Here is a 27,149-nt window from a genome sequence, read left to right on the forward strand (position 1 = left end):
TGTAAGGACGGCTTCGAGAACCCACGACGTTCGTGTCAATGATTGGCCATGATTTACCGACGCATACGCACTCGCGTGTCCAGGTGTTTCGCCGGCGAAACCCATGATACCAAGTCGGATTGAAGCGTTTCGTCCAATCTGCCCAGCATCGAAACACATCCGGGTTTCCCTTGTCGGTTTCGAAGGAACTCTTGCTGTAAGGGCACACGGCCCTCAGCTGTTCGAGATTGACAGCGTGGAGGTTGATCCCGTTTGCGGCGCCATGAAGTCCAGTGTCTTCCCGGTGATTCAGTAACTGGAAGTTGACAACGTAGTCATGGGTGGTGTCCGTAGATCATGGGCTCGGAGGTAACTAATTTACTGCATTGATTGAGGTAACGTCGTTGCGAGATGATACCGGACAAGGCCAGGCGCAATCCCGCCCACTTTCACACAGATGTTACGGGCGATGGGAAACATGACTAGGTAGATTCATGGGTTGCCATTCTCAGTCCGTTATCGTCTCCTGAGTTGAGGTTGTCAGAGTTGACGATCACGAATGCTCTTAAATCAGAGCGGGTTCCCGAACCACTCCTTTTGGGCACATTACACTTTTCTCCGTGTCCTATAGGATCTATCAAGACAATAAGCAGACTTTCTTCCAGAACGCTCTACTACAGCAGACTTTCGTCCTTTATCTGACTAGTCTTTCAAGACGAGTACGCCATCTCATTTTTCTATTCCACATAGCCTTCCAACATGGCACCCGCAGTCACCTTGAACCATGACACCGACACACCACTAAGGTCGCCAGATAAGCTCGACACCCTCGCCTGTTCGTCCAAGAGCAGCCAAACAATCCCAATCGACCCCCCCCTGAACCCAAAGCATCGGTGGTGGTGGGACAGGTGCGCGCCGCTCCTGAACAGCCTTCTCACCAGTGCGGGATCGTACACCCCTGAGGAGAAGGCGGACCACCTGCGCGTCTTCCGCGATGTCGTCGTGCCTTCGTTCGGGACGCCGACGCCCGAAGCCAAGGTCAAGCCCCTCCTCACGTACGACGGCTCGACCTTTGAGCCGTCGTGGAACTTCACCGAGGGCGACGACGGCGTCATACGCTACACCTTTGAGCCCCTCGGCGACGACGCCGGCTCCGAGGAGGACCCCTTTGCCGGCGAGATCGGCCGCTCCATGATGCCCGTCCTCTCCCGGGTCTCGTCCGACGTCGACCTGCGGTGGTACGAGCAGATCGTCAACGCGTGGTTCGTCACGCCCGACGAGGCGGCCGCGGCGCGGCAGAACATGCCCGCCTCCGTCCAGCGCATCCCCCAGGTCTTCCTCGCCTACGACATGAAGCGCGCCAAGCGCGTCCTCAAGGCCTATCTCTTCCCCGTGCTGAAGCACTTCGCGACGGGGGCCGCGACGTCGGACCTCGTCTTCGACCTGATCCCCAAGCTGCAGCCCTTTGGCGACAAGCTCGCCGCGCCGGCCGCGAAGCTGCGGAAGTACCTGGCAGGCTGCAGAGAGCCGTGCCTCGTCGAGATGATGGCCATCGACTGCGTCGACCCCGGCAAGGCCCGCGTCAAGGTCTACGCGCGCACGGCGTCCAACTCCCGATCCGTGCTGGCGGACGTCTTCACCCTCGGCGGGGCCCAGACCGACGAGGCGACGCTCAGGGGCGTCGAGACGGCCGAGAAGGTCTGGCACCTGCTGCTCGACGAGCCGGAGGGCATGGCGCCGGACCAGCGCAAGGAGTGCCGGGACGCGCGCACCTTGCACAAGGGCATCTGCTTCGCGTTCGAGCTGAGGCCCGGGGCGGAGCGCATCGACATCAAGGCCCATCTGCCGTGGGGCCAGACTTCACGGAGCGACGCCCGGACGGTGGACAACTTCTCCCAGGCGTTGAGGAACCTGGGCTGGGACGAGTCCGCGGACAAGTTTTACAGAGGAGCCTCTGCGGCCGCCAAACTGTGAGTTGACACTTGGTTGATTTCACCCACCCCGGCGTCGTTTGAAAGCTAATTAGTTGGTCTTTTTTAGAACCGGTCGGAACTCCTCCGGGCCGGGTGGTTTGTCCTACGTTTCCTACAATTACAACGAGACCGGGCCTTATTTGTCGTCCTATTTCTCTCCAAGGTTGCAAAATCATTGAGAACTGGGAAGGTTGCGAGTTGGGTGCCAACTCGACTATCCAAGCAGTCGGAATTGGCTGAACAAGAATGTGTTTTCTAGAGTACTTTAGCATATTAGACATCGTTTCTTGGTTGATTAGGGTGTTTGACTATTTCATCAACGAGCACCAATAGCTCCAAAACGTGAAGTCAAGCCCTTGTAAAAGACCAGAGCAGTGTGACTGAACTTCTCAACTCGAGTGGCATTTCGTGACTTGATCACACCGTCACGCAAAGTTGTCACAATACAACAGCAACAATCAATGTAGCATTGCTGGAACTGGAGGTGTTGTGAGCGCCCCCCTGTCTGCAACCCGGTATCTGTCAAACTGTCAAACACCGACGTGACAGCTTGTAAACATCCAAGACTGTAGCAAAGATCAAAAGACACATCGAAAACGTGGCTCACGAGCCGCCTGGTGCTCACATCACCTCGGGCTTACCCCCCAGCTCCGTGTGCCCCCCTCGGGGTAATTTGATGCCGTTCACGTCCGGGAATGGCCGCACCGGGCTTTTGCTACCGGCCATTGCCGACTCGTCAAGAGTGCTCTTTGGGAACACGAAACCGACACGCAGCATCCCGAAGCCATGTCAGCGTCACAGACGTCCGCGTTCGTATTCAGTTCCCAACGACTCGACAGCTCGTTGTCACATTTGACTCCCTGGCCGCCCTGCTGCCCGTTCCCTGCTCTCGAGGGTCAATGAAACGCGCAGCCTACGGACCTCCCTTTCGTCGATCACCCCCATCTCATGTTCCGTTTTGTCCGGCGCGTGGTTTCAGAGCATCGGATGCCTCAAAAAGGTAATTCCTTCTTCAAAGGTGATCCCTTCTTCTTGGCTTCCCAGAACCCCCCTAGTCGAGACCACCTCCACGTCATTGTCGTATACTGTCTCTTGTCATCCAGGCCGCAGAGTTTCTCACCGGTAGCTTTACCCATGCAAAGGCAAACTGATGACCCTTGCCAGTTCGTCTGAAGTCCTGACCCTATATGAAACGACTTGTTCCGGAACAGCTTCTCATTTGACGGGGTGTTGGAGTGTGAACCAGAAACATTGCGGGAGAAAGCCAGGACGCTGTGTTCACCGCCGTGCCAGCATGACGGCTCGGAGAACCCGCAAACACGGCTTTCGAGAACAATGCCATGTCCGGCAACTCCAAAGCGATGCATAGATGGTACACTGACTCTTGGCCATCATCTTCTCCGGCCACGATGACGAGGGCGTGGGGTGGTCTGACTCGAGCGGCGGGAGTCCCCCAAATCGAGCATGGGAACGCATCAAATCGATCGAAAGCCGCTGGGACGGCCTGTTACGTCGTTCAAGATTCATTCCGAATATGGCACTTCATATTCATGCTTCCCCATGATGAACTACTCCATGAGAGTTGATTCAAACACACGGACTATCCTCTCTATCTCTACTTAATTGGAAACCAATCACTCTCTCCAGCCGGTTTTCAGTTAATATCTTGAAAAGACTTGTCCGCAAACCTTGCCCAACACCGACTCATTCGATCGACCAGATTCAAACTTTACAGTACTCAAACCCCTTCATTTCAAGCAAAGATGTCTGCTCCCCCCTCCGCCGGCGTCACTGAGCGCATGATCATCCCCGTCAAGGGAACCAAGGAGGACTGGAAAGAGCCCCTCAAGGCTTACCTCCTCGCTCTGAAGCAGCAAGACGGCTACCTCCGTACTCGTTGGGGCCCTTGGTCAGAGAACGAGCAGATCCTGGACCTTATTTCCGGTACGCAGAGTATCCCCAAGAGCGGTAGAAATCGATGGGGGGTGGATGATCTAACAGACAGCAACAGGCTGGAAGTCAAAGGAGGCGCACGACAAGTTCTTCGCCTCGTCCGAGTGCGCGGAAGTGATGGGCAACTTCAAAAAGGTCATGACCGGCCCCGTCAAGTCCTACTTCATCAAGTTCGTGCCCTACGCGCCCCGGGCGGCGATCGACTCCCCCATCGCCGAGTGCATCACCATCAGCGGCGCGACCATGACCGAGGACGAGATGAGGGCCCAGATCGACAAGGCGCGGGCCGCGGACGGCCTCAACGACCTCGCCAGCGGCTTCTCCGTCGACGAGGTCGACGGCGGCAGGGTCTTCGTCGCGGCGCTGGGCTGGGAGAGCGTGGAGAAGAGCAGGGCGGCCGACAAGTCGGCCTACATCCCGGCTACGGGCAAGGTTGAGACGCACCACGTCAACTTTCACTACCCGGTGAAGGGCTTCTCTGTTACCAACACGCACTAGATTTAGGAGACGCACAACAGCATTTTCTGAGGAATACTAGACTTTTTTTTCTATTTGCCGATAATTTGTCTGAATCTTGTTCCGTTTACATAGTTCATAGTTCCAGGCTCTAAATTCCGTGACAAGTAACTTTCGTCTCTCTGTAAATCACCACATGGGAAGCTTGAAGATCCGTAGCCATCATCAAGAGTTCGGATCAGGAACAAACCGAAGCCATGTATGTCGTCAGCCATGAGGCCCATTCTCAATGAGAGAGAACCAAACTTCAGGAGTCAGGAGAGAAGACTAGTTTGCAGCACACGCAATCCTGCTCTCACGGACGCGTGACAACATGAACTCTGGTTGAACGCCCATCCCGAGATAGGAGCAGATCAGACGACACGAGACAACGTGGGTTTTTGGTGTGCTTCAAATCTTGACAGAGGCATCACAACGCGCCCCCCCCCCCCCCCCCCCCCCCAAAAAAAAAGGATAGAGCTCGGGAAGTATACGAGGCGCAACGTTTCCAAACAAGGTTCTGTCCGGACTGGGTCCCGCGGGAGTGGCACGTCAAACCGGGGGTCCGGTCCAAGGGACTTTGGACGATGCTGACAGAGAACGCGAGATCCGAGGCAGCGACACGGCAACGGCAGATGCGTCTGTCTCGGGAGGTGCCTTGAAACCGCAATGGCTGGAGCGGACTATGCTTATGCCGCCGAGGATCCAGGACCGGGGGCCACAATCGGCGAAGCGCCCGGTTCTGTGAACTGTCTACACCGAGATGATAATTAACTGATGATAACTCCAGGTACGGATCCAAATCAAGAAAAACAAAATGATACATCATCTCTTATTAGACTTGTCTTGAGACCAAGAAGCTCTCTATTCTGTCCACGTTGGTCTACAAAACAGTCACAGCTCGCCATGGCACCACCCAAGGTACAAACCGTGGCGCTCGCGGGTGTAAGCTTCACGGCCCATACATATTAAAAGACTGGTTGATGGAAACCATCCCCCACGCTGATAACAAAACTCAGGCAACCGGCAACGTTGGCAAGTGGACTCTGAAAGCCCTGGTCGCGGATGGCTTCCGCGTGACCGTTCTGGCTCGCAGACAGGCGTCCTTCCCCGACGGAGTGACTGTCAAGGTGGTCGACTTCGGCTCGTCCGACGCCTTGACGGAGGCGTTGAGAGGGCACGACGCCTTTGTCGACTGCACGCTCGTCCACGACGACACCCCGGCGCGGCTCATGGACGCGGCCGCGGCGGCGGGGGTCTATCGCTACATCCCGTCGGACTTCAGCCTGGACCTCCACAACCGCAACGTCCACGAGCTGCCCGTCTTCTTCCGCAAGGACGCCAACGACAGGCGCCTCTTCCGGACGTGCGAGGAGACGGGCATGACCTGGAGCGTCGTCTGCAACGGGGCGTTCCTGGACTGGAACCTGCGCTCCGGCTTCATGAACATCGACGTCCACGGGCGGAGGGTTGACTACATCGGCGACGGGGCCAACGTCCACGTCTGGACGACGCTCGAGGCGGCAGGCAAGGCCGTCTCCGGGACCCTGCGCCGCGCCGCCGAGACGGAGAACAGGCCGGTCTACGTGCACTCCGTCAACAAGAGCCAGAGGCAGATGGCGGACCTCTGCAAGGAGGCCCTGGGGGGGCCCGACGACGGCTGGGAGGAGTCGCAGTCGGACATGGACGAGGTGCTCGCCGGGGCTCTGCGGGAATTCCACGCCGGCAACTATGGGTGGAACGTCTTCGGCGACATGATCCGGTACGCCAACTCGAGGCCGGACTTCTCGTGCCCCTGGGAGAAGAGCGACAACGCCTTGTTGGGGGTCGAGACGATGACGGACGACGAGGTGAAGGGGTTGATCAGGGCCATTGCGGCCGAGAAGACGGCATCAGCTTAGACGACATTTCAAGCAGAACAATGTGTGAATGCACCTTTTCGAGAGTTTCATTCGTTCGTTTGCTCTCTGGATCGACTCGTATGGCATAGTTTTTTTTGAAGAAAATCATACATCAACACATGCGCATATATCACGGTTCAAGTCACGGAAATAATAGGCCTCCGATAGGCTTTATACTTTTGTAGTGGCTTGAGCGGTCTGTCGACCACAGATCCTGGATCCCTCATCTCTCCTCAAATCAACCTTTCTCTTCCCCCTAGCCACACCCTGAAAGCATCCCCAGCGACCCGCGATGGGCTTCGAGTGCAGGATTCCAACATCACACAGCGCCACGCTGTGCCCCTCAACCATCCATCCGTCTACGCAGCGGTCTCGACCTTGATGCTGGCGGAGCCGGCGGACTTGTAGCCCTCGGTGGCGACGATCATGTAGTCAAAGGTGGTGCCGAGGTTCATGCCGGCGTTCTTCCAGGCGTTGAAGAAGTTCTGGGTGGTGACGGTGCCGCCGGTGCGCTTCTTCTCGCGGATGGCCCAGAACTGCTTGAAGGTCTTGGTGCCCTCGATGCTGGGGGCGTTGGTGCGGGTGCTCTCGTACAGCTTGTAGACGGAGCCGTCGCTGGTGACCTGGCCCTTGAGGGTGCCGGCGCTGCCCGGGTTGTACTCGCCGTGGTTCTCGACAATGTAGTACTCGATGAGCTGTGGCAAATGTCAGCCGGGGTCGTCATTGTCTCCTTTTGAGGACAAGTTTCCTTCATGACCAAAGTATATGGTTTCAGGGATATAGAGTCAGGGATATGAGACTTACGGGGTTCTTGGTCCAGCCGTAGACGGTCAGGTAGCTGTTGCCGTTGTTGACGGGGGACCAGGTGCCGGAGTACTTGATGGTCTTGGGGCCGCCCGTCTTCCAGCCCTTGCCGCCGACGAAGTTGCCGCCGGACTTCCACTGGACGCTGTAGGCGCCGGCGGCGCCGTTGGTGTAGGTGACGGGGGACGCGCCGTCGGTCCACCAGCTGTAGAAGTAGCCGTTGTGGGTGCCCTGGGTGGACGGGGTGGACTGGCGCTTGATGAGGTCGGTGGTGGTGACGGGCTCGGCGGCGGGGGCGGCGAGGGCACCGACGGCGGCCAGGGTGGCCGTGAAGAGGGAAGCGAAAGAGCGCATTTTTGTGAAGGAACGTTGGTATCTGGTATATAGAAAGAGTTATGTACAAGCAATAAAGAGTGAAGAGAACGAATGTAGTGGGCGGAGTATAGACAGAGAGAGAGAGAGAGAGACAAGTTCGGTGAACCAGCAAGAGAGGATGGGAGATCGTCGCCAACTACGAAGGGCGGACGGCCGGGTCCTTTTCAAGCAGATGCTCGAGATCGTTTCTCTGGGGCCCCTTTGCCGGGTCCGATGATGGAATGGCAGGGGGGGGAGGAGAGAGAACGGGCGGAGATTCAAGTGCAGTGTCCATGCTGGCTGGGCACGTTGCCATCAGTTTATTTATTTTTTGCGTGGCAGCCCAGGATAAACCAATGTTGTTGACGCACGCCCCGGTAACATTCTTTTCCAAAGAGGAAACGATTCCACTTGGTCTTTGGTCAACCTGTCTGGTTTGGTGGCCCTTCTCCTCCTCCCCCCTGGGAACTGTTCCCCGAACGGTCGACGGGGCCACCGCCGTGATGGAGTCATGGGCCATTCCGACGAGGTGTGCCCCCCCGGGAGTTCCGCAGTTCCGCCAATGGACGTGTCGGGTTAAAAGGCCAGGGAGTCGGGTTGAGTGCCGCGATGTCGGGTATAAATGAACCAAGCCGGGGTCGGTGTTGCACGATCCCTGCCGCGCTCCTCTCCCGCAATTTAAAGCAAGGAGCACGCGCCGGCACTGCGGCCGAACGAGAGTCCTTTTTTTTCCTTCTTTCCGGTCTTTGGGAACGTTGGAAGAGGAAGCTCCTCCGTGTTTATTGGTTCTCCTTCCCGCCCCTATTGTCGTATCGATCAGTCTATCCGTATTCCTCGATTTCTCTCTTTAGCCGGCCACACTCCCAGGGTGCGGCATGGATGGAGGGGGGCGGGTTCTTTATCCAGTAACTGAGCCGGCTGGTGACAGCCTTGGTGATCCTGGACACCGGTTGAGAAGTACCAGGCCCCGGATCTGGAATAAATTGGTCAGGACGAGGTGCTGAAGGTTCGGGGCATGTTTTTGCACTAGCTGCGGCCCGCCACCGATTCAGCGGCACGTGGATGATGGGACGGACACGGACATGCAGCATGCAGTTGGGCCTTTAACCGGTGGTTGAATGTGCTTCTTTGGACGGCGATGTTTGGAAGCAGTGGGGGAAAAGGAGTCGTGAATCAATTCTGCCAACGCCTATCCAAACCAACCAACTAACTTCCTTACTCTCCATCGCTGTACACTCCGTGAATGCGATGGCGACGACATGTTCGTCCATGGTTTGGCTGGGAGAACCAACCCGCAAGGGGAGGGGGCCACGAGCATGAACGCCGAGGCCCATTAAGACGATCTCCTATTATTCTATCCAAAATCCAAGAAGTGGATGCCGACCCAGACACAGGCAGGCTTTCCTGTTCAACCTGAAGGTCCAGCCAAAAGCTTGGCTCAGGGGCACCACCAGAGCTTTCCTTTCGGGGGCATTGTGCCGATATTGGGCTCGGATATGGCATTCTCTGCGCTCCATAGACTCACTCTGCTGTCTCAACCCACAGGTCAGTCAGGTGTAGGCTTGAGATGCTGAAGTAGAGTGAGACTTTCACTGAGACTCTCACTGAGATTCTCTCTCACTCACACATACACACGCACACACTCATATACTCATCCATCCACACACACACACACACACACACACATACACACACAGCGTGATGTGACGATGCCAGACGCCTGCCGATCTCCTTCCATCCGCACCACTTCCCAACGCTTGTTGGCGCCATGATCAACCAAAGCCACACCCAACTCAACGACCTGTTGCCACGATCGGGTCTCCCACTAACCCAAGCAGAGCTGGGTCGGCATTGACAAGCTCGCCGTCTCGCATTAGCGGCCTCAAGCGAGTGACCCTGACTTGAACGACGGGTTTGGACTGGGGGGGAGGGTGCCCAGCCTGCGAGAACCCCGCATTTCGGCCACTCCAGGCTTTTCCCTTTTCCGTCAAAGTGAGCCCGAGCGAGGCACAAGACCATATTGTAGGGAGAGACTAGACACACATACTCACACACACACACACACACACACACACACACACACACACACACACACACCAGACGACGAACATCAGTACACGTACAACCGGTGGTACTACCGCCATCCTATTGGCCTTCTCAACTCGCGTGTGCTACACTAGCAAGTGAGGCGGTGGCTGCCAATGCCTCCTCTTCCTTCTCCTCCTCCTCATCAGATCATAAGCCGCACCCTTCGAAATGCGGGGTGCCTTGCTCCCCGTCCCCCGTGGGCGAAGAAGCTGCCGCCGCCGCACTCCAGGCTCAACTCAACCTCGCAGGCGGTGAGCCACGGGAGAGCTCGCCCTCCCACGACATGCCCGACGACGCCCGCGAGACGAGGCTTCTGCGCTTCAGGCCACCATCGCGACTCTGACTTTGCCGCCGCCGCCGACATGACGCCGCCGTCCGCCGGAGGGGGTCTGCCCCGGTCCAACTCCTGCAGGACGCACGCGAGGGCCCGCCTCCAGGAGACGCTCACGGCCGACCTGCTCGAGAGGCTCCGCCGCTTCTGGTTCAAGCACCTCAAGACGGACGACGCCTACATCCTGCCGCAGAAGAGCCAGATGGGGCGGTGGTTCTTTTCCGACGCCGACTTTGACCAGGTTTGCGTGTACGTTTGTGTTGTTTGTTATTGTCCTCCTCGTCGTTGTTGGTGTTGTTGTTGCCGTCATCGTCGTCGTCGTCGTCGTCGTCGTCGTCGTCGTCATTGTCATCATCTCCATCATGAGAGAGAGAGAACCCAAAAAACTACACTACTAACGTGCTATACCAGGAGAAAGTACCGTCCCGTCCTCGAGGCCATGAGGTCGGCGCGGACAACGAGCAAAGACCTGCTCTCCATCCTGAGGCCCTCCACACCCCTGCAGTGGCTCGGCCTCGTCCTCCTCCTGGACCAGGTCCCGCGCAACGTCTACCGCGGCCCCGAGTCGTCCGTCGTCTTCCACTTCTTCGACCCCGTCGCCCGCGAGGTCGCCCAGCACGCCATCGAAGCCGGCGCCCCGACCCACCACCGGGTCCGGTACCGCGTCGCCTACCGCATGTGGTTCTACCTGCCCCTCATGCACTCCGAGGACCTCGCGCTGCACGACGCCGCCGTCGGCCACTACCGCCGCATGAGGGACGACTTCGAGGAGCTCATGGCCGGCGACGGCGCCGCCGGGCCCGACGACCAGCGCAAGTGCTGGGGCGTGCTGGCCGCCCGCCGCGAGGCCGCCCGGGACCTGCTCGAGACCAACTACGACTTTGAGATGAAGCACCGGGACATCATCGTGCAGTTCGGCCGGTACCCCCACAGGAACGCCGCCATGGGCCGGCCCTCGACGGCCGAGGAGAGGGACTATCTCGACAACGGCGGCGAGACGTTCAACAACAGCAGCAGCGGCGGCAGCGGCGGCGACGGCAAGTAATGAAAGTCTTTTTATCCAAATGGCTTTCCCTCTCTCTCTAGGATTTTGTCGCGGTGTGGGTGAGCGCACTTTCTCGTGTCTTTCTGGATGCAGCGAGGGAACTTGATGGTTGCGTCGCCTGTTTGCGGACTCTTTCTTTTGCGTTGCCGATTTTTCAAACTTCTTGAGACATCGACGACAACTTATCAAAGTCACCAAGCCTGGCAGGTGGTCCTGTTTCAACAAGACTTGAGCCGTTGTGCAAAGAAGATATCCGAAACACGACGAAGAGGGACCGCGGTTGAACAAATCTTTTTTCATAGTTAATGTCTATCTATCAGCGATTTGTGTTGTTTGCTGGTCAACAATCTCAATGGGTTACAACATCTCACGTGGTTGTCAACTAGCAGTCTCCTTCTTCTCTCACCACATCGTATCGCATATTTCCCTGAACCCCAAATCCGGCAACTCACCACGTTTTCCAAAACCTTCCAGGGTCAGCCAACAGAGAGAGAGTTGAGTCGGCGCAGGGAGGATCAGAGCTGTTGCTGGCTCGAGTCTCCCAGCTTTATCCCGCCAACTTTCAAAAACCCAGAACGCGACGGCTCTCACAACATGCCACCCATGCCTCCCATCAGAATGTCTGACATCACCACCAACGCAGCCCGAAACCCAAAAGATCGAAACAGTTCAGGGCTGGCATGCCCACCCACCCCCCCGACAGGTCTGCTGGAGGCGGTCGCACGAGGCGTCAATGTTCATGATCGACCTCATTGCTCAACAAACAGACAATGTTTGCGTACAGGGTGTTGGATATGGACGGTCCTGGTCCCGTCCCTCCTTGCTTATACGACACTTCCAGATCCAGCATGCAACTCTCACAGCAGAGAGCACTAGTGTAAGGAGATGAGCCCGCCAAGTCGTTCATCATGCGCCTCAACCTCACCCCCCCAAACTGGCTGGCCACTCACTCAAACAGAGCTCGGGCGACTGGGCAAACCTTAAGGCTCTGTCTGGGGACTGCCGACTCCTGGAGCAACCCGTCTCGTTTGGGGTTTACGGTTACTCGCAGCCCGTCTCCTCCCCAGCAACAGATTCCCGCCTTCCCGGCCGATCACCTCAGGAAGGTCGTTCCCGTCCTCATCGGCGTCGGCGTCGGCGTCCGCGGCTGGTGACGAGACGCCTGCCGCCACGCGTGATTAGTTTTGTTGGCCCGCCCGCCGTAGCAGTGGAGAGATTGAAACTTTCCTTTACAGGGATCGAGAATCACACGCATGCTTGTGGGTTGGGTTTCGGTCTTGGAGGGCCGGCACCGAGTCCGTCTCGCACTCGGCGAGACCCCTCGTCGTCGCTGAGAACGCGGTCGAGATACGGCGTGCCGGAAGAAGCAAAAGTAGGTCGACCTCTCAGCATGCAGTGGGACCTGGTCTTTAAATAGGATGAGTTTGCCCTCTTGGGGTGGTTATAATTGAGACTAAACTATCCCTCGGACTCGGCGTGAGCCCCTTGACGTAGTATGTGTGAACCTTGGGAAAGTTGACGAAATCATCAACTCCCTATCCCTCGTTGGCTGCTGGAGCGGCCGTCGGGAAACCATGTTGATGCAGTTTGGCCGTCGTGACAAGTGATTCGAGGCTCTTCCGCGACTTGTCGATATTGACAGCCGCGTTCTCGGCTCCTCGAGCAGGGGAGAGAGAGAGAGATGAGCGCCACGAGATTCAAGACTAGTCGTAGATTCAAACTGCCCGGCCCAACCCGCTCTCAGCTTTGATACGGCCCACCAGAAAGAAGACTCGCAGCGGAAGAAACACCCGATGGCTGGAACCGCCCGAGAAAACTTGCTTCCTTTTGGAAGCAAAAGGATTGTTCCTCGGCCGAGTTGAGGGGTCAAGTCTACGCTTTCATCAAAAGCCGGGCTTCTGAATATCGGAGTTGCTGTTCTGAAAAACCTGAAAGCTCCGGTGGCTAGGTAATCGCATGATTCTCCCTCAAAGTCTCTGGTTGAGCCACGGTAGCTCCAGCAACCGCCCGTTGAGTAAGGATTGTACGGGGGTTTACTGTGTGGACTTGGAGGCCTCGTTCTCAACTCAATTTTGGGACGAGTCCTTTGCGTCCGTCTGCGAACAAGCCATGCCATGCCCGCTTGAGCAAAGAGAACCTACGCAGCACATGCGCCGACCCCAAACCTAGGCTAAGGATGAAGGGATGGCACTTTGACCTGTGATAAGACATTCCGACTTTTTTTCTTTCACCCGCGGTACTCAGCCATCGTCTTTGATGGTCTTCATCTGTGGCGGCGGCGAGAGGGGCGAGGTGGCCTCCGTCGTCGTGATTTCAAACCCCCCGTTCTCCTTCGCCCGGCGCCGGCTGCGCGTGCTCGTCGGGGACGTCCGCCCGTCGAAGATGCGGTCGCTCTGGATGGACTGCCAGATGGGCGACAGCGACCCGCCCGTCTGCTCGACGTCCGGGAGCGCCAGCTCGGCCGGGTTGCCATTCTTGTTCCCCCGCGGCCCCGGCGCCGTCGTGCGGTTGTTGCTGTTGCTGTTGCCGCTGCCGCCGGCGAGGGCCAGCGTGGCCGAGGGGATGCTCTCCGGGCCCCGGCAGTTGCAGGTGCTCATGCGGGTGAAGGCCAGCAGCTTGTTGAGGACGACGAACTCGACCTTGAGCTTGACGCTGTAGACAAAGGGCTTGCACATGGTCTGGATCTCGAACTTGTCGCTGTACTCGAGGATGATGAGGCCCGTGTCGAGGACGAAGACGACGGTGAGGAGGGCGGCCAGGTGGCGGACCATGTTGGTGACGGCCTTGGGCCGGATGGCGCTCAGCGGCTTGAGGCTCTTGTAGCCCTGGTAGAGGAAGAAGGCGGCGATGACGGTCTCCTGGACGGTGAAGACGACCAGCTCGACCTTTTCGTAGATCTTGAAGGGCCCGGCCCACTGCTTGCCGACATTGTTGGCGAGGAAGAAGATGACGGTCTCGGGGATGTGCATCGTGACGGCGTTGAAGACGATCATGGCCAGCACCAGGCGGATCTGGCGCTGGCTGTGGACGACGAGGTGGAGGCGCGACCACAGGACGATGGCCTGGCCCGTCACCATGGAGTACCAGGCCAGCGGGATGATGATGCTGGAGGCGAAGACGGCCTCGCGGTAGTAGCCGAAGTAGCGCAGGACGAAGGCGATGACGTTGACGTTGATGCCCGCGTTGGCGACGATCATGCTCCAGAAGTACCTGCCCCGCCGGCGCTTGAACGTGGTGAAGATGGAGAAGAAGATCTCGATGGTGTTGTAGTACGCGGTCGCGGCGAAGGCGATCATGACCATCGCCTGGACCTGGGAGACCGAGATGGTGCCCGTCTCGCCGGCCATCTGAAGCGGGGTGGGAGAATCGGATCTCGGTCTCGGTCTGTTTCTTTAGCCACGGCGGCGGCAGCGGCGGCCGACGACGACGACGAGGGGGAGGAGGAGGAGGAGGAGGACTTGGTCGTTGTTCGACGGCTCCGGTCGTTCGCTCGTTCTCGGAGGCATCATGGGACCCGGGGCGACCGAACGGGTGAGGGCTGCTACGCAAGACGGGATGGAAGATGCGATGGGATACAGCTTTCTCACTCTCTCACTCTCTCTCTCTCTTCCTCTCTCCCCTCCCTACCGAAAATAGGGCGGGCTGGGCTGGAACCATATGGTCCGGTCTCTTAAGACGACGCGGTCCGTAAACTTGCGAACCCCGAGCTAGATCGGCGCCACACACAACATCACACCACTTCACTTCAATATCAGTAGAGTTTTGGCCGCCACTTTGCGGGAAAGCTTATCTGATACAAAGCTGCCAATCCGCGTCTCGCCCGTGAAACCATCACGACTGCAAGGGTGGGGGGAGATGGGGCCGGTTAGCGACCCGCTGACTCGGTCGACGCATCGGCAAATGGGGGAAAAGGCGTACGGAAGTCGGGAGCGAGTAGGCGTACGAATCATCTGTCGCCGACGATGAATCCCAGTGCAACGCTGCGCAAACTCTATACAAGTACATACCCTCCCTCCCCTTCTGCGTACACGTGGAATGGGAAGGTCGAGCCAAGTGACTACCCAGCACTGGCTTTCGATTTCATCCAGAACCCCGAGCCGCACATGGGAGATGCTGGTGGGATACTTATCCTGGGGGTCGTCGAGACAGCAGTCCGGATCGGCTGAGGCCAGTTGACTCCTGGCCGAGCAAGTGCTCGGCGGGCAGAGTTCAGACGACACACGTGTTTCCAGGATCCCGGGAAACAAAACAGTACATCGTATGGGGCCTGGGTAGGCTGAAACCCTAGGCTTCCTTTCCGCTCGCTGGGTAGGGGAGTACAGATGGCGAGGTTTAGGAAACTGACGTATGGCGTCGGTAGATCATTGCGCTGTTCTGCCTAGTTTGACACGAGAGGAAGAAACACTGGTTCGTGGCTCCCGTGAAGTATACAAGGCCGGACCATACGAGGCCGGACCACATGAGGTCAGAGACGTCAGCCATCCTCGATGCTCCGGACGTGAAAAGTTGCCGGCTCACTTGTGAGGAGCGAAGTTAAGCCACGAACGTCGTTGTGCATTTCGTAAATTCCTGCCGAGTCTCTTGATGCAGGGTAAGGCTCTCTAGTCGTTATACAGTTACATGATACCTATCTTATCACTAAAAGCTTGAATGGGTTCAGGTCTATGCTAGGACTTGGCATTGGAGCCGAGAGTCAGTCCCCTGCAGCGCCGCCTGCAACAAGCTTCTTTCGGCCACAGCAGGAATGAGCCATGCTGGGACGTGTTCGAGTATATTCAGTGTATCCCTTCAACTGGATATTGCTTGTGAGCCTCGAGCTGAACCAGTTGATCGTGTCTTGTTCTGTTTCAAGTCGGACCCGAGACTTCATCTTGAGGGCCGAAAAGTTGGCCGCTGTTATTCGCCTCTCCATCGTACGGAATATCTCCACCCCCACCATCACTGGTCGTTAGTTTTTGGTGGTTGCTGATATTACCCGATTCATGGACGGGTTTCAAGTGCCGTCCCATCGGTGCCGGTAAGATCACTAGCATCTAGGTTTCTAGCTGCGAGTTATCCACTCGTAGACAAGGACTTTGAGGCAGCTACCAGCCATATTAGGAAGAAACATCCGACGAATGTCTATATTCGTGAGTACGAGAGTTCACTTTAAGCCTTTCCTGTTGATCTCTGACGTAGTTGTTCGAACTCGTTTGGACAATCAAAATCGGGCCGGCAGTTGTTGACATGAGGCAAAAGTTGAGGGTGGCAAGCCTCTTTACATGAAGCTATCAGAGGGATATTGACGTTGTGTCTATCCGTCAGAGGGCAGGGTGATCTGTTCAGCGAGTGATCCCACGCCGACCAGATTCCAAAAATTAAGTCAAAGCACCCACTTTTGGGCCACCCCCACATATGGGCCACCCAAAAATGCCTCATCACCAACCTCCTCCTTCATCCTCCTCCAACTTCAAACTATCACATCTTTTTCCAACCTTATGCAAATGGCCTCATCTTTTTAGGGCACCTTATTCTAGGCATTATGAGCCAGTATACAGAAAATGAAGTCAATCAAGCGCTTGAGGCCATTTCGAACGGTCAGAGTGTCAGGAAGGCTGCCCAGCAGTATGGTGTGCCAAGGTCTACCCTTCAGCATCGTCTTCAAGGCACCCAGGCAAGGGCAGCAGCATTTTCTGACCTGCAGAGGTTCACAGTGAGCCAGGAGGCCAAGTTGGCTGAATGGGTGCGAATCCAGCATGCCCTTGGGCTTCCTCCAACCCATCAACAAGTGAAGCATTTTGCAGAAAGAATCCTTCATGCCATAGGGGATACCCAACCTATAGGGAGAGGCTGGGTCCAGGCCTTTATAAGGAGGAATCCATCAGTCAAGGTCAAGAGAAGTTGCCCTATTGATTCAAGACGTGTTAATGGGGCATCTACTGAGGTCATCAGGGACTGGTTCAAGCATCTCGCCATACCAGAGATCATCAGCATCAAACCAGCCAACAGATATAACATGGATGAGACTGGTATCCTTGAGGGCCAGGGATCTAATGGGCTGGTGCTGGGGATGTCTGAGGCGAAGTCTATCCGCAAGAAACAGCCTGGATCAAGGGCATGGGTGTCTATTATTGAATGCATCTCTGCCCTAGGCCACAGACTTCATCCCCTTATTATATATAAGGGTAAGACAGTCCAGCAGCAGTGGTTTCCTCTAGATCTTAGCCCTTATGAAGGCTGGCAATTCACAGCAACTGAAAATGGCTGGACAACAGATGCTACTGCAGTTGAATGGCTGCAGAAGGTGTTTATCCCTCAGACTGTCCCTCAGGGCAAGGGGGATAAGGAGGAGGCTAGACTATTGATCCTGGATGGGCATGGGAGCCACACAACGACTGACTTTATGTGGTTGTGCTATATAAACAACATCCATCTATTGTTCTTACCGCCACACACCTCCCATGTCCTCCAGCCACTTGATCAAGCAGTCTTCAGCCCTCTTAAGGCAGCCTATAGGAAGGAGCTTGGATACCTTAGTCTATGGAATGACTCTACTATTGTAGGCAAGAGGAACTTCCTAGGCTGTTATTATAAGGCTGCCCTTGCAGGTATGACGATGCAGAACATCAGAAGTGGTTGGAAATGGACAGGGTTATGGCCTGTCTCTATGGCGAAGCCTCTGATGAGCTCCCTCCTACTCCCAACAACACCAAAGCCATCAGCATCGTCAGATCAGGTCAGCAAAGGGCAGTCTAGGGGCAAGGAAGCTGAAGGATGGGCATCTGCGTCGTCTGCAGTGGCATGGTCGACGCCAAGGAAGATGAAGGATCTGTCTGGCCAACTGAAGCTATTCACAGAGTTGGATAATGATGCGCATACCCAACGCCTCCTTTTCATGAAGGTGAAAAAAGGCTTCAGCGAGCAGGCCTATGAGCTGGCCACTGCCCAGCATAAGCTGGAGCTTCTGCAGGCCCAAGTTACCAACACTGCAGTAAGGAAAAGGAAGGCAGTTCAGATCAACCCAAACACTAAGTTCGCCAACATCAAAGACATCCAGAAGGCTCAGGTTGAGGCTGGCGATAAAGAGGATATCACAGATGAGTCCAGCGAGGCTGATTTACCTAGTGAGGCTGAAAGCTGTATTGTGGTGGCATCTAGGTGCAGTCAATAGTTAATTGAACATACTGGTGTCGATGGGAATACCCTCATTTTTGGGTGGCCCATATGTGGGGGTGGCCCAAAAGTGGGTGCTTTGACTTAACGCAAACTCTCATCTTGACAGGCAACAAACATCAAGCATGTGACCCGTCTCACATGTCTTGATGACAAAACAGTATTTCGAAAACAGGTAACAGAGTCGTTGGTCTCGTCAAATCTAAATCTAAATCTAAACCCCCTCGTTGCTACGTACAATACACAGACCAAATGCTATCGTGTGGCCCCCTTTCCTCTTCTTTTTTTCCTCCCCCCCACCATCTTCTTGCTTCCTTTTTTCTTCTCTTTTCGCCTTTTGTCTCTCACAGATTGCTCCGGATGGCTACCTCCTCCTTGGCACAGCAGCCCTGGTTGCCCGTCGTGAGCTGAGAGCCGATATCCTTGTTCGAGGGCACGTCGAGCGCCGGGTTGCCCGTGAAGAAGTCCGAGGGCGTGATGTGCAGCTGCAGCATCTCAACGGGCCTATACACACGTAGTCATTAGCCAAAGCAAAAACCCCCCAACCACCATAGGTAGTCATATGTCTCAGAAACATTCATCCAAAACTTACATCACCGGCCAGTCCTCGACGCGCGGGTTGTGCGTCAGCCCGAAGACGCTCCACAGCACGACGTCCTTGTCCAGGACGTCCTCGTTCCGGTCGGCCGCGTCCTTGACGCCGCCGACCTCGGCCTTGCTCTGCAGCGTGTACCGCCCGCCGGCGTAGAGCTCGTAGTCGCGGTACCGCGTCACCCAGAGGTGGTGGCGCGCGAACAGCGCCCGCCGCGACTGCACGCTGTCCGGGTCCGCCAGCAGCAGCTGCGTCGGGGGCGGCGTGATCTTGTACGCGACGGGTTTGCCGCTGACCGGGTTCGTCTTGGCCGCGTTCTGCACCTTGAAGACGCGGTTGCTCATCGGCGCCGCGTCGAAGCCGCCCGAGGTCGCGACGGGCGTCCGGCGCACCTCGTACATGTTGCCGTTCGGGTTCGTCCGCGGGTCCGCCCGCAGCGGCAGCGACTCCTCCTGCACCACCGTGTTCTCGTGGCCGTCGACGGACGGGTCGATGCGCACGCAGAAGACGTGCTGGTGGTTCTGCGCCAGCGCGCCGGGGCTGACGACGTTGCCCCAGGGCGCCGTCTTGCCCTCGTCGATGTTGACCACGGAGACGATGCCCGTGGCGCGCGCCTCCACGACGATGCCGGCCGCCTGGTCGAACTTGAAGTTGAAGATGTACTCGTAGTTGGCGAGGGTGATGATGAACTGCACGACGAGCTCGCGGCGCCGCGTGACGACGGCGCGCCCGGTGCGCCAGTTGGTGTGCTTCCAGTTGATGCCGTTGTCCTGCTCGTGGAGGCAGATGACGTTCTTGGTCTCGACAGCGTTGCCCTTGGCGTCGGTGAGGACGCCGTCGAAGTACTGTTTACCATGAGATGAGCATCATACTGTGTGTGTGAAACGAAAGGCTCGGAGGAGCCTTCACTGAAGACTCAAGTCCTTTGTTCCTCGTGCGGGACGAACGTACCTTGATGACGCCGAGACAGTCGCAGCCCAGAGTCAAGTTGTTGACGGCGTTACCGAGGCCACCATCACCAAAGTCGAACGCCTGCTTGCGGTGAAAGGGCGGCCGAGGGTCGGCATATGGTACGGTCTAGTTACAAGGATGATGTCAAGCGTTTGTCCTTACCCCAGATCCAATCTTACAGACAACGGCGGCAAGAGACTAGACTCACCATGTCGCTCATGCTGAGACGGTACATCACCGGACGGCCGTCGTACCGGACGTCGTGGATAACGGCGCCCTCGCGCGGGTTGAAGGTGACTCGCATGCGCCACTTCTGCCACTGGACGAGGTTGCCGTCCGTCACCGAGAAGCTGGGCCCCTCGGGCTGGACGACGGTCAGGGGCTTCAGGTCCGCGCGCGTGCCGTTGGGCAGCAGCTCCGGCACGTACTCGCTGTCCCGGCAGTGGTCGACGACGGTGGGCTTGTGCGTCCTGCCGCCGAGGGCGTCCCCCTTGCCGCCGGTGGCGAGCTCGTCGATGCGCACAATCTCCTTGGTGCGGGCGTCCATGACGGGGATCAGCGGCAGGGGGTAGGCGTAGAAGTTGGAGTCCGGGTTGCCGCTCCGCGTGTCCCGGGCGAAGATGAGCGCCTGGAAGAACCGCGTGTCCCCGTCCGCTGGGTCCGGGGCGCCGTACGGCCACGGCTCGACGACCACCTCGAAGCCCTCGGGCAGCTGGAGCTCGGCGATCTTCTCCTTGAAGAGTGCCGAGCGATCGACGGCCTGGGCGAGGGTCTCGAAATCATATCTGGGCGGGCGCGCACGCATATGCATGTCAGCAACCTCGTCCTTAACGCGGGGTGCATTAGCCAGGGGGTGGAAGGGGGAACGTACATCGTTAAGCTCGCCTGGTGCTCGGGACCAATGACCTTCTGGTCGACGACCTTGCCGAGGTCGAGGTCCACGACGGACTCGGTGTACTGTACTTTGCTGGCGCCGCCAATGACATCGTAAAAGACCTGGGCGCACCTCGCCGGTCTCGGCGACGAAGCTGTGAGTTTGCCCGAGTGCTCAAGGTCGAGGAACTTGATGACCTCGGCCTTTGGCGGTTCCAGCACGTAGAGCTGTCTGAAGTCGAGGACGGATCCGGCATGGGCGGCGAGGACGATGTCACGGGCCCGGTTGGTCTCTGCCATGGACAGAGCCGACAAGGGATGTGGGATCGAAGCCATTGTGAGAGGTCAACGAGCAGGGGGGGGTTGGATGGTGGGGATCTGGTGAGTTGTGTGTGTGTGTGTGTGTGTGTGTGTGTGTGTGTGTGTGTGTGTGTGTGTGTGTGTGTGTGTGTGCGTGTACCAGACAATGGTAAGCTGGTTGATAGGAAGGGGAGTTCCTGGAGACTGAGCACAATTGCGTCGTTTATGAAGGTTCGGAAAGACGGAGGATCGACTGGCAACTGCTCTGAGACGATGAATCCGGTTTGGCTGGCTGATGTCCGAGACAACAGTAGGACAGATGGATGTTACGCCAGCAACTGTCCCATTAAATGAGTCTCAGGGCCGCGTGGTTGGTTGTGCTGCCGGAAGGGATTCCGAACGATAATCGCGGAACGGGCCTCGGAACGCACGGAACTGCCCCCGAGTCAAGAACTACACTACACAACCACCAAACCCCTATCGTTTCGTTATCTCTTTACCCTGGCCTAGATAAGAGGTTCCCGGGGGTTCTTGTTTTTACTCGAGAAAGTCGGGCCCTGGAAAGCCTGCTAAAGACTCTCGTGATTGGCCACTGATTATAACATGTCTGGTGATTGGATCTGCCGGTGAAGATAAGATGCCGGCAGCTGCGTGCGTGACGGGATGTCGTCTCCATTTCGGGGCAGCCGGGGGCTGCAGACTTATACCAACCTAACGGGTGATAAGAGCAGTTGGTTGTTTCTCGATGTTGTAACGTAAATTAACCATGGCGTACATAACGCGAGAATCGCCCGATACACAGGGATCATCAACTCGGGAACATCGTACGAGAGACAAGAGACAGCAGCAAAGTCTAGACTCTCGGAGCTTCAGTTGACAATGGACAACGACATGAAGAAAGACGCCGCGAGACTCGAGAGGACCGGCTCCCAGACGGGGGCCGCCAACGGCACCGGCAACGGCAACGGTAATGGCGACGACGACTACCGGCTGGCCCAGCTCGGGCACGCGCAGGAGTTGAAGAGACAGTTCTCCCTGCCGGCCCTCGGGGCGCTCTGTCTCTGCCTCATGGCAACCTGGGAGGCTCTGTCGACCGTCATCGCACCGGCCCTGTTGAGCGGCGGCGCGCCTTGCCTGTTCTATAATCTGTAAGACGTCTGACATGCGTCCCCCCCTTTTATTTTTCTTCAAAAACTCTCTGCTGGTCTGGATGGAGTCTGACAATGTTTTTCTCATTTTTTCTGTGTTTCCAGCATAGCCTCCACCATATGCACCGTCTGCATCGCTTCCTCGCTCGGGGAGATTGCTTCGATATATCCGACTGCCGGAGGTGAGACAACTCGCAGACTTTGATTCAACAGACCGTAGAACCTCCGGTCTCAGAGAGACAGGCGGACAGGCAGAGAAAGAGAGAGAGAGAGAGAGAGAGAGAGAGAAAGAAAGAAAGTCAGACACAAACACAACACACATCCAAACTGACAACCGAAACCCCAGGTCAATACCACTGGGTCGCAGCCCTCTCCCCGCCGTCGACCCGGTCCGCCGCCGCCTTCACCACCGGCTGGGTCTCCGTCGGCGGCCAGGTCGTCCTGACCTCCTCCGCCGCCTTCGCCGCCGGCCTCCAGGCCCAGGCCCTCATCGTCCTCAACAACGACGGCTCCTACGCCCCGGCCCGCTGGCAGGGCATGCTCTTCTACTGGGCCGTCCTCGCCTACGGCATGGCCATGAACATCTGGGGCCACAGGCTGCTGCCCTCCGCTAACCTGATCGCCGGTACGACGACGCAACCGTGTCCCGTCTTTCCTTTACCCCTTTTGAGGGTGTTGGTGTTGTCCTTGCTCGGGAACACTGCCTTTATAGTCTTTACACACTCGGCCACACTCACTAACTGACATAAAAAAACAACAACACAGGAGTCCTCCACGTCGTCGGGTTCCTCGCCATCCTCATCGTGCTGGGCGTCATGGCCCCCAAGAACAGCGCCGCCTTCGTCTTCACCGAGTTCGTCAACTCCAGCGGCTGGGAGAGCGACGGCGTCTCGTGGCTCGTCGGGCTCATCAGCGCAGTCTACCCCTTTCTCGGGTACGAACGAACCTCTCTCTCTCTCTCTCCTTTTACCCCTTCCCTTCATCCTTGACCCCTTTTATCTTCGTCCTCCATCCTTGACCCTCCACCCTCCACCCTTCTCCCCCTTTCCACAGCCCCCAAGAGCATAGCCATAGCCATAGCCGTTTCCTAACGAACACCCCGTTCCTTTCCCCCCAGCTACGACGCCGCCTGCCACCTCGCCGAGGAGCTTCCCAACGCAAGCCGCAACGTGCCCCTCGCCATGGTCGGCAGCGTCGCCGTCAACGGCCTCATGGGCCTCGTCTACGGCACCGTCCTCCTCTTCTCCACGGGGCCCCTCGACGCCCTCCTCGCCACCCCGACCGGCTTCCCCTTCATGCAGATCTTCACCGACGCCACCCGCTCCCTCCCGGCCGCCACCCTCCTGTCCCTCCTCATCGTCCTCACCGCCGTCGCCGCCACCGTCGCCGGCATCACCTCCACCTCGCGCACCCTCTGGGCCTTCGCCCGCGACAGGGCCACCCCCTACGACCGCCACCTCAGCCGCGTCGACGCCCGCCAGCAGATCCCCGTCCACGCCGTCGTCCTCGTCACCGCCCTGCAGATGCTGCTCGGCTTCATCTACCTCGGCAACACGACCGCCTTCAACGCCATCCTGTCCATGGCCATCATCGGCATGTACTCGAGCTACATCGCCCCGATCGCCTACATGATGGCCTACGGCCGCAGGACCCTGAAGCCGTCCGACTACGGGCCCTTCAGGCTCGGCCCCGTGCTCGGCCCCGTCCTGAACGCCGTCAGCCTCGTCTGGATGGTCGTTGTCATCGTCTTCAGCACCTTCCCCTCGGCCATGCCCGTCACGCCGCAGACCATGAACTACTCCGTCGTCGTCATGGCGGGATGGCTTCTTTTTGGCGTCGTCTACTACGTGTCCTTTGGCAGGCACAAGTTCGAGGTGCCGTCCGTCAGCAACGTCGTGACCGGCATCTCCGTATCCGCGGATGTTTGATGTCTACTGTTCTCGGATAGCTTTTCTGTTTTCTGGGGGGGGGGGGAGGGGAAGTGGGATGGTGAATATAACGCTCTTGGAATAGGCCCTCACTGAAACATTTGTTTGACTCTCTTCACAACTCTCATATGAACTTATATCAGCCCCTGAAACCGCCGGGAAATCTCCTCCGGATCCCCAAGTGACATGACCTGCTCGTTGCCACCTGCGAAGAACCCCACGGGGAAGTCCGACGGCGCCGGGTGACCCGCGTTGGCGTGCCCGAACGCGTCAAAGAGGTTCAGAAGGTCGTTCCCCATGTTGTACATGTCCGGTATGGACCCGTCCGTCGGGGGGCCCGTATCCCAGGCGTCCCACAGGCCTTCCACCCTCCTCCCCTCTCGCTCGTTGACGCCGGCGTTGTGGTGATCCGGCCCGTTCGCCTGTGCCTCGGTCGTCGGGTTCATGCTGCCGCCGCCGCCGCCGCCGCCGCCCTCGCCGCTGCCGCCGACGCCGTTCTCCGTCCCCCGAGAACCGTTGTCCCCTCTGTCCGGATCGCCGCCCCGCAGGCCCAGCGACTTGATGCCGGGCATGAGACCCCTGATCGTCCTCCACAGCCGCCGGCTCGCGTGGCCGTGGCGCGAGAAGCCCTTGACCAGCCGCGCGGCCCGCAGGAACGTCTCCTTGCACGGCTCCGCGAAGACGCCCGGCGCGTGGCACACGGCCAGCAGGATCACGGCCAGCGCGCTCATGAGGAAGTAGTTGAAGGCGTTCTGCTGCCGCGCGTAGATGTCGCTCGTCTCGCTCAGGTGCACGAGCACCTGGATCGTGTCCAGCGCGATGTCCGTCACGAGCCGCGCGGCCTGCATGTCCGCCTTGATGCTCGCCGTGCTGAGCACGTGGTGCCGGTGGATGAGCGTCCGCATGTGGTTCCCTCGAAGGTAGAGCAGCGTCCGCAGCCGGTGCACGCTGCGCGGCTGGACCCGCGGCGCGAGGCCCAGGCGAGGGTGCCGGAGCTGCAGGTCCTCCGGGATCGAGCTGAGCCAGTTCAGCGTCATGAAGTCCAGGAACGCGACCGTGTCCCGGGGGATGAACTGGGACGGCGACTCGAACGGCGGGAGGGCCTCCCATACTTTGGAGCACAGCCTGCCATACGCGACCATGCACCGGAGATAGGGGTACTCGTCGCCCTTCGAGCGCGGCTATCAGTATCGAAACGAACAGAGGCACAAAAAAGAAACAGGCAGAGAGGCCTCACCGGTTCGGGTAGCTCGGGGTCGATATCTCTGTCGATGAGCCCAAACGATAAGCTCGTCCCGAAGCTCCACCGGCGATCCAGCACGTAGACACACCAGAAGCATCGCAGGGCCAGGTCCCGGTCCTTGGGGTCCTTGAAGTTCTCCATGAGGATCGCACGGCGATGCAGCCCGATCTCCAGCACCTCCCTCCCCGAGATGCCGATCGATCTCCAGGCCAGCAGCTCCTCGCCACAGTGGAACCAGTAGATGCTCTTACTCGCGACGTGGTCAGTCAACGGCTCTCAGGGAGAAGGCATGGCCGAGTCACCAGGCTTTAGGTAAGGGGGAAACTCCCGACGGGTCGTGTTCGAGAAACTTACCAGCATGGTGATGATCTGCAGCTCCCTCAGGTCGATGGACGCCTCCCCGGAAACACGGCAGACGACGGGCTCCACCGCGTCGATCAGCTTCGTGCTGATGGCGTTCTGCCCCTGGGCCTCCATCACAATGGACGTGGCGATGGCCACCTTGACAATCTGGACTTCCTTGAGCTCAGCCTTGGGTCGGTGATCGCCCGGCGGCACCGGGTAGGCGGACGGGTTCTGAAGGTGTCTCGCGTAGTCGAGGATATGCTCCAGGTTGGCCGAGATCTCCCTCATGTTGGTGAAGGGGTAGACGGACTCGATCTCCTCCTGGTAGACGTCGATCAGCCGGAGGACCTCGTCGAACTCGAACGTCAAGAGGGCGTCGTTGTCGAGATCCGTCGGCGCCGATGTCGCACGGCGGTCCGGCGCCTCGGACGGCGCCCTTGCCGAGCCCGCGGGAGAGGCGGACCGGCTCGTGGGCGAGGCGTCGCGCGTCTGAACAGGCACCCGTGAGAGGGACGACTCGGCGATGCGGAGGCTGTAGGCGGATCTTGTGGGACCGACGAACTGGGGTTCTCTCGGCTCGCTGGGCCGCCGGTTCGTCTCGCTTGTGTACTGAGGATTCGGGTGCTGTGGACCGCCGAGTGTGGCTGGCGACCGCGTGTTGATGTGCGCCATCTTGCCGGTGAGTTCCCGGAGTGACGACGTCAACGCAGTAACCTGTTCGCGGAGGATGGCCACCTCGGCGCTCAAGTTCTTGTACTGAGTCCTGTCGGTAATGGGGGTTAACACTTAGGCACTTAGGTTTGGGTCCTCTTGAGGCATGGGCTACAGGCGTCATCGTACGGGTTGACATGCTCATCCCTCTCGTGGGTAAGCTCGCGCTCTCTCAGCGGCGTCTGCTGCGGCCCGGGGACGAAGACGCACTCGGCTCCGTTGGAAAGACATCGCTGACACGCCGTACGATGGTCTTCTCTGATGCACTTGAGCTTGCGCTTCTTGCACTCGTTGCTATCGCCCACCAGGGAGTCGGTCAGCTCATGATCGTGATGGTGCTTCTGTCGCTAACATATGTCAAGACACTCTCGGATGCCATCCATACCAGGCTACAGGGGTGTACTTGGCTCGTTTGGACCGCTGGGCCTCGCCAGAAACGGAACCAGATGCGGATGCAGGGGCGGCGGCGCGCTTCTGCGCCGATGCGGAGCTTGGCGCCGTTGACTGCGGCGTCACAGCCTCCGTCGTCTCGGGATTCGGGGCCATGTTGCGCTGTGCTTTCGGGCTCCACGGAACAGGTCGAGGTTGGGTCGGAATCGGCGGGCGACGTGGGTGATGATGAAAAGGAATCGTTCCGAGGCCATGGGGGGGGGGGACGGAATGCGCGCGTTCCGGCCGATGATTAAGAGCTGCTTGGGCTTGGGCATACTAGGGTACCTACCTACCTAGGTATGTACACACTGCTAACTAAACTAAACCATTTTGGACATACCTACCAAAGGTACCTAAGTCGGGGAACGAGTCAGTGCCCGGAGTCTCGGGCAGAGGGCCACTGGCACTGGTAACAAACAGCAAACGCTTAATAAGACATAGGAACTTGTCCTACCTACACAGTCAAATTGGTAATCCATCCAAGGTACTTTGAGGATGTCCTCGGCTTTAACCCATATTATAACGGCATTTAAAGACAACTAAAGACAGCT

At 58.0% G+C, this 27,149-nt stretch overlaps 9 protein-coding genes across 9 annotated transcripts; 5 read left to right on the forward strand and 4 right to left on the reverse strand.

The window, feature by feature from the left end:
- Nucleotides 1–738: 738 nt before the first annotated feature.
- CH63R_08007 (Dimethylallyl tryptophan synthase) lies at nt 739–1,953 on the forward strand (the record flags this gene model as incomplete). Its single annotated transcript, XM_018302981.1, has 1 exon — nt 739–1,953. The coding sequence occupies one exon, from the start codon at nt 739–741 to the stop codon at nt 1,951–1,953; it is 1,215 nt and encodes a 404-aa protein (XP_018157759.1).
- A 1,762-nt stretch (nt 1,954–3,715) lies between these two features.
- On the forward strand, nt 3,716–4,403 carry CH63R_08008 (uncharacterized protein; the record flags this gene model as incomplete). Its single annotated transcript, XM_018302982.1, has 2 exons — nt 3,716–3,896; nt 3,964–4,403. The coding sequence occupies 2 exons, from the start codon at nt 3,716–3,718 to the stop codon at nt 4,401–4,403; spliced, it is 621 nt and encodes a 206-aa protein (XP_018157760.1).
- Nucleotides 4,404–5,306: 903 nt separating this feature from the next.
- On the forward strand, nt 5,307–6,301 carry CH63R_08009 (Isoflavone reductase family protein; the record flags this gene model as incomplete). The annotated part of the gene is made up of 2 exons (XM_018302983.1): nt 5,307–5,345; nt 5,420–6,301. 2 exons carry the CDS (start codon nt 5,307–5,309, stop codon nt 6,299–6,301), a joined length of 921 nt encoding a protein of 306 aa, XP_018157761.1.
- Nucleotides 6,302–6,660: 359 nt separating this feature from the next.
- CH63R_08010 (Endo-1,4-beta-xylanase) lies at nt 6,661–7,459 on the reverse strand (the record flags this gene model as incomplete). Its single annotated transcript, XM_018302984.1, has 2 exons — nt 6,661–6,996; nt 7,106–7,459. The coding sequence occupies 2 exons, from the start codon at nt 7,457–7,459 to the stop codon at nt 6,661–6,663; spliced, it is 690 nt and encodes a 229-aa protein (XP_018157762.1).
- A 2,201-nt stretch (nt 7,460–9,660) lies between these two features.
- Nucleotides 9,661–10,923, forward strand: CH63R_08011 (uncharacterized protein; the record flags this gene model as incomplete). The annotated part of the gene is made up of 2 exons (XM_018302985.1): nt 9,661–10,127; nt 10,290–10,923. 2 exons carry the CDS (start codon nt 9,661–9,663, stop codon nt 10,921–10,923), a joined length of 1,101 nt encoding a protein of 366 aa, XP_018157763.1.
- Nucleotides 10,924–13,163: 2,240 nt separating this feature from the next.
- Nucleotides 13,164–14,270, reverse strand: CH63R_08012 (Integral membrane protein; the record flags this gene model as incomplete). Its single annotated transcript, XM_018302986.1, has 1 exon — nt 13,164–14,270. The coding sequence occupies one exon, from the start codon at nt 14,268–14,270 to the stop codon at nt 13,164–13,166; it is 1,107 nt and encodes a 368-aa protein (XP_018157764.1).
- A 4,149-nt stretch (nt 14,271–18,419) lies between these two features.
- CH63R_08013 (Amine oxidase) lies at nt 18,420–20,827 on the reverse strand (the record flags this gene model as incomplete). Its single annotated transcript, XM_018302987.1, has 5 exons — nt 18,420–18,579; nt 18,668–19,512; nt 19,619–19,744; nt 19,827–20,403; nt 20,490–20,827. 5 exons carry the CDS (start codon nt 20,825–20,827, stop codon nt 18,420–18,422), a joined length of 2,046 nt encoding a protein of 681 aa, XP_018157765.1.
- Nucleotides 20,828–21,670: 843 nt separating this feature from the next.
- CH63R_08014 (Amino acid permease) lies at nt 21,671–22,683 on the forward strand (the record flags this gene model as incomplete). The annotated part of the gene is made up of 3 exons (XM_018302988.1): nt 21,671–21,939; nt 22,045–22,121; nt 22,286–22,683. 3 exons carry the CDS (start codon nt 21,671–21,673, stop codon nt 22,681–22,683), a joined length of 744 nt encoding a protein of 247 aa, XP_018157766.1.
- A 1,318-nt stretch (nt 22,684–24,001) lies between these two features.
- CH63R_08015 (Fungal specific transcription factor domain-containing protein) lies at nt 24,002–26,712 on the reverse strand (the record flags this gene model as incomplete). Its single annotated transcript, XM_018302989.1, has 5 exons — nt 24,002–25,048; nt 25,105–25,383; nt 25,465–26,218; nt 26,296–26,460; nt 26,552–26,712. 5 exons carry the CDS (start codon nt 26,710–26,712, stop codon nt 24,002–24,004), a joined length of 2,406 nt encoding a protein of 801 aa, XP_018157767.1.
- Nucleotides 26,713–27,149: the final 437 nt, after the last annotated feature.

The sequence above is a fragment of the Colletotrichum higginsianum genome, chromosome 5 (genome assembly GCF_001672515.1).
Source record: "Colletotrichum higginsianum IMI 349063 chromosome 5, whole genome shotgun sequence".
NCBI classification, from domain to species: domain Eukaryota; kingdom Fungi; phylum Ascomycota; class Sordariomycetes; order Glomerellales; family Glomerellaceae; genus Colletotrichum; species Colletotrichum higginsianum.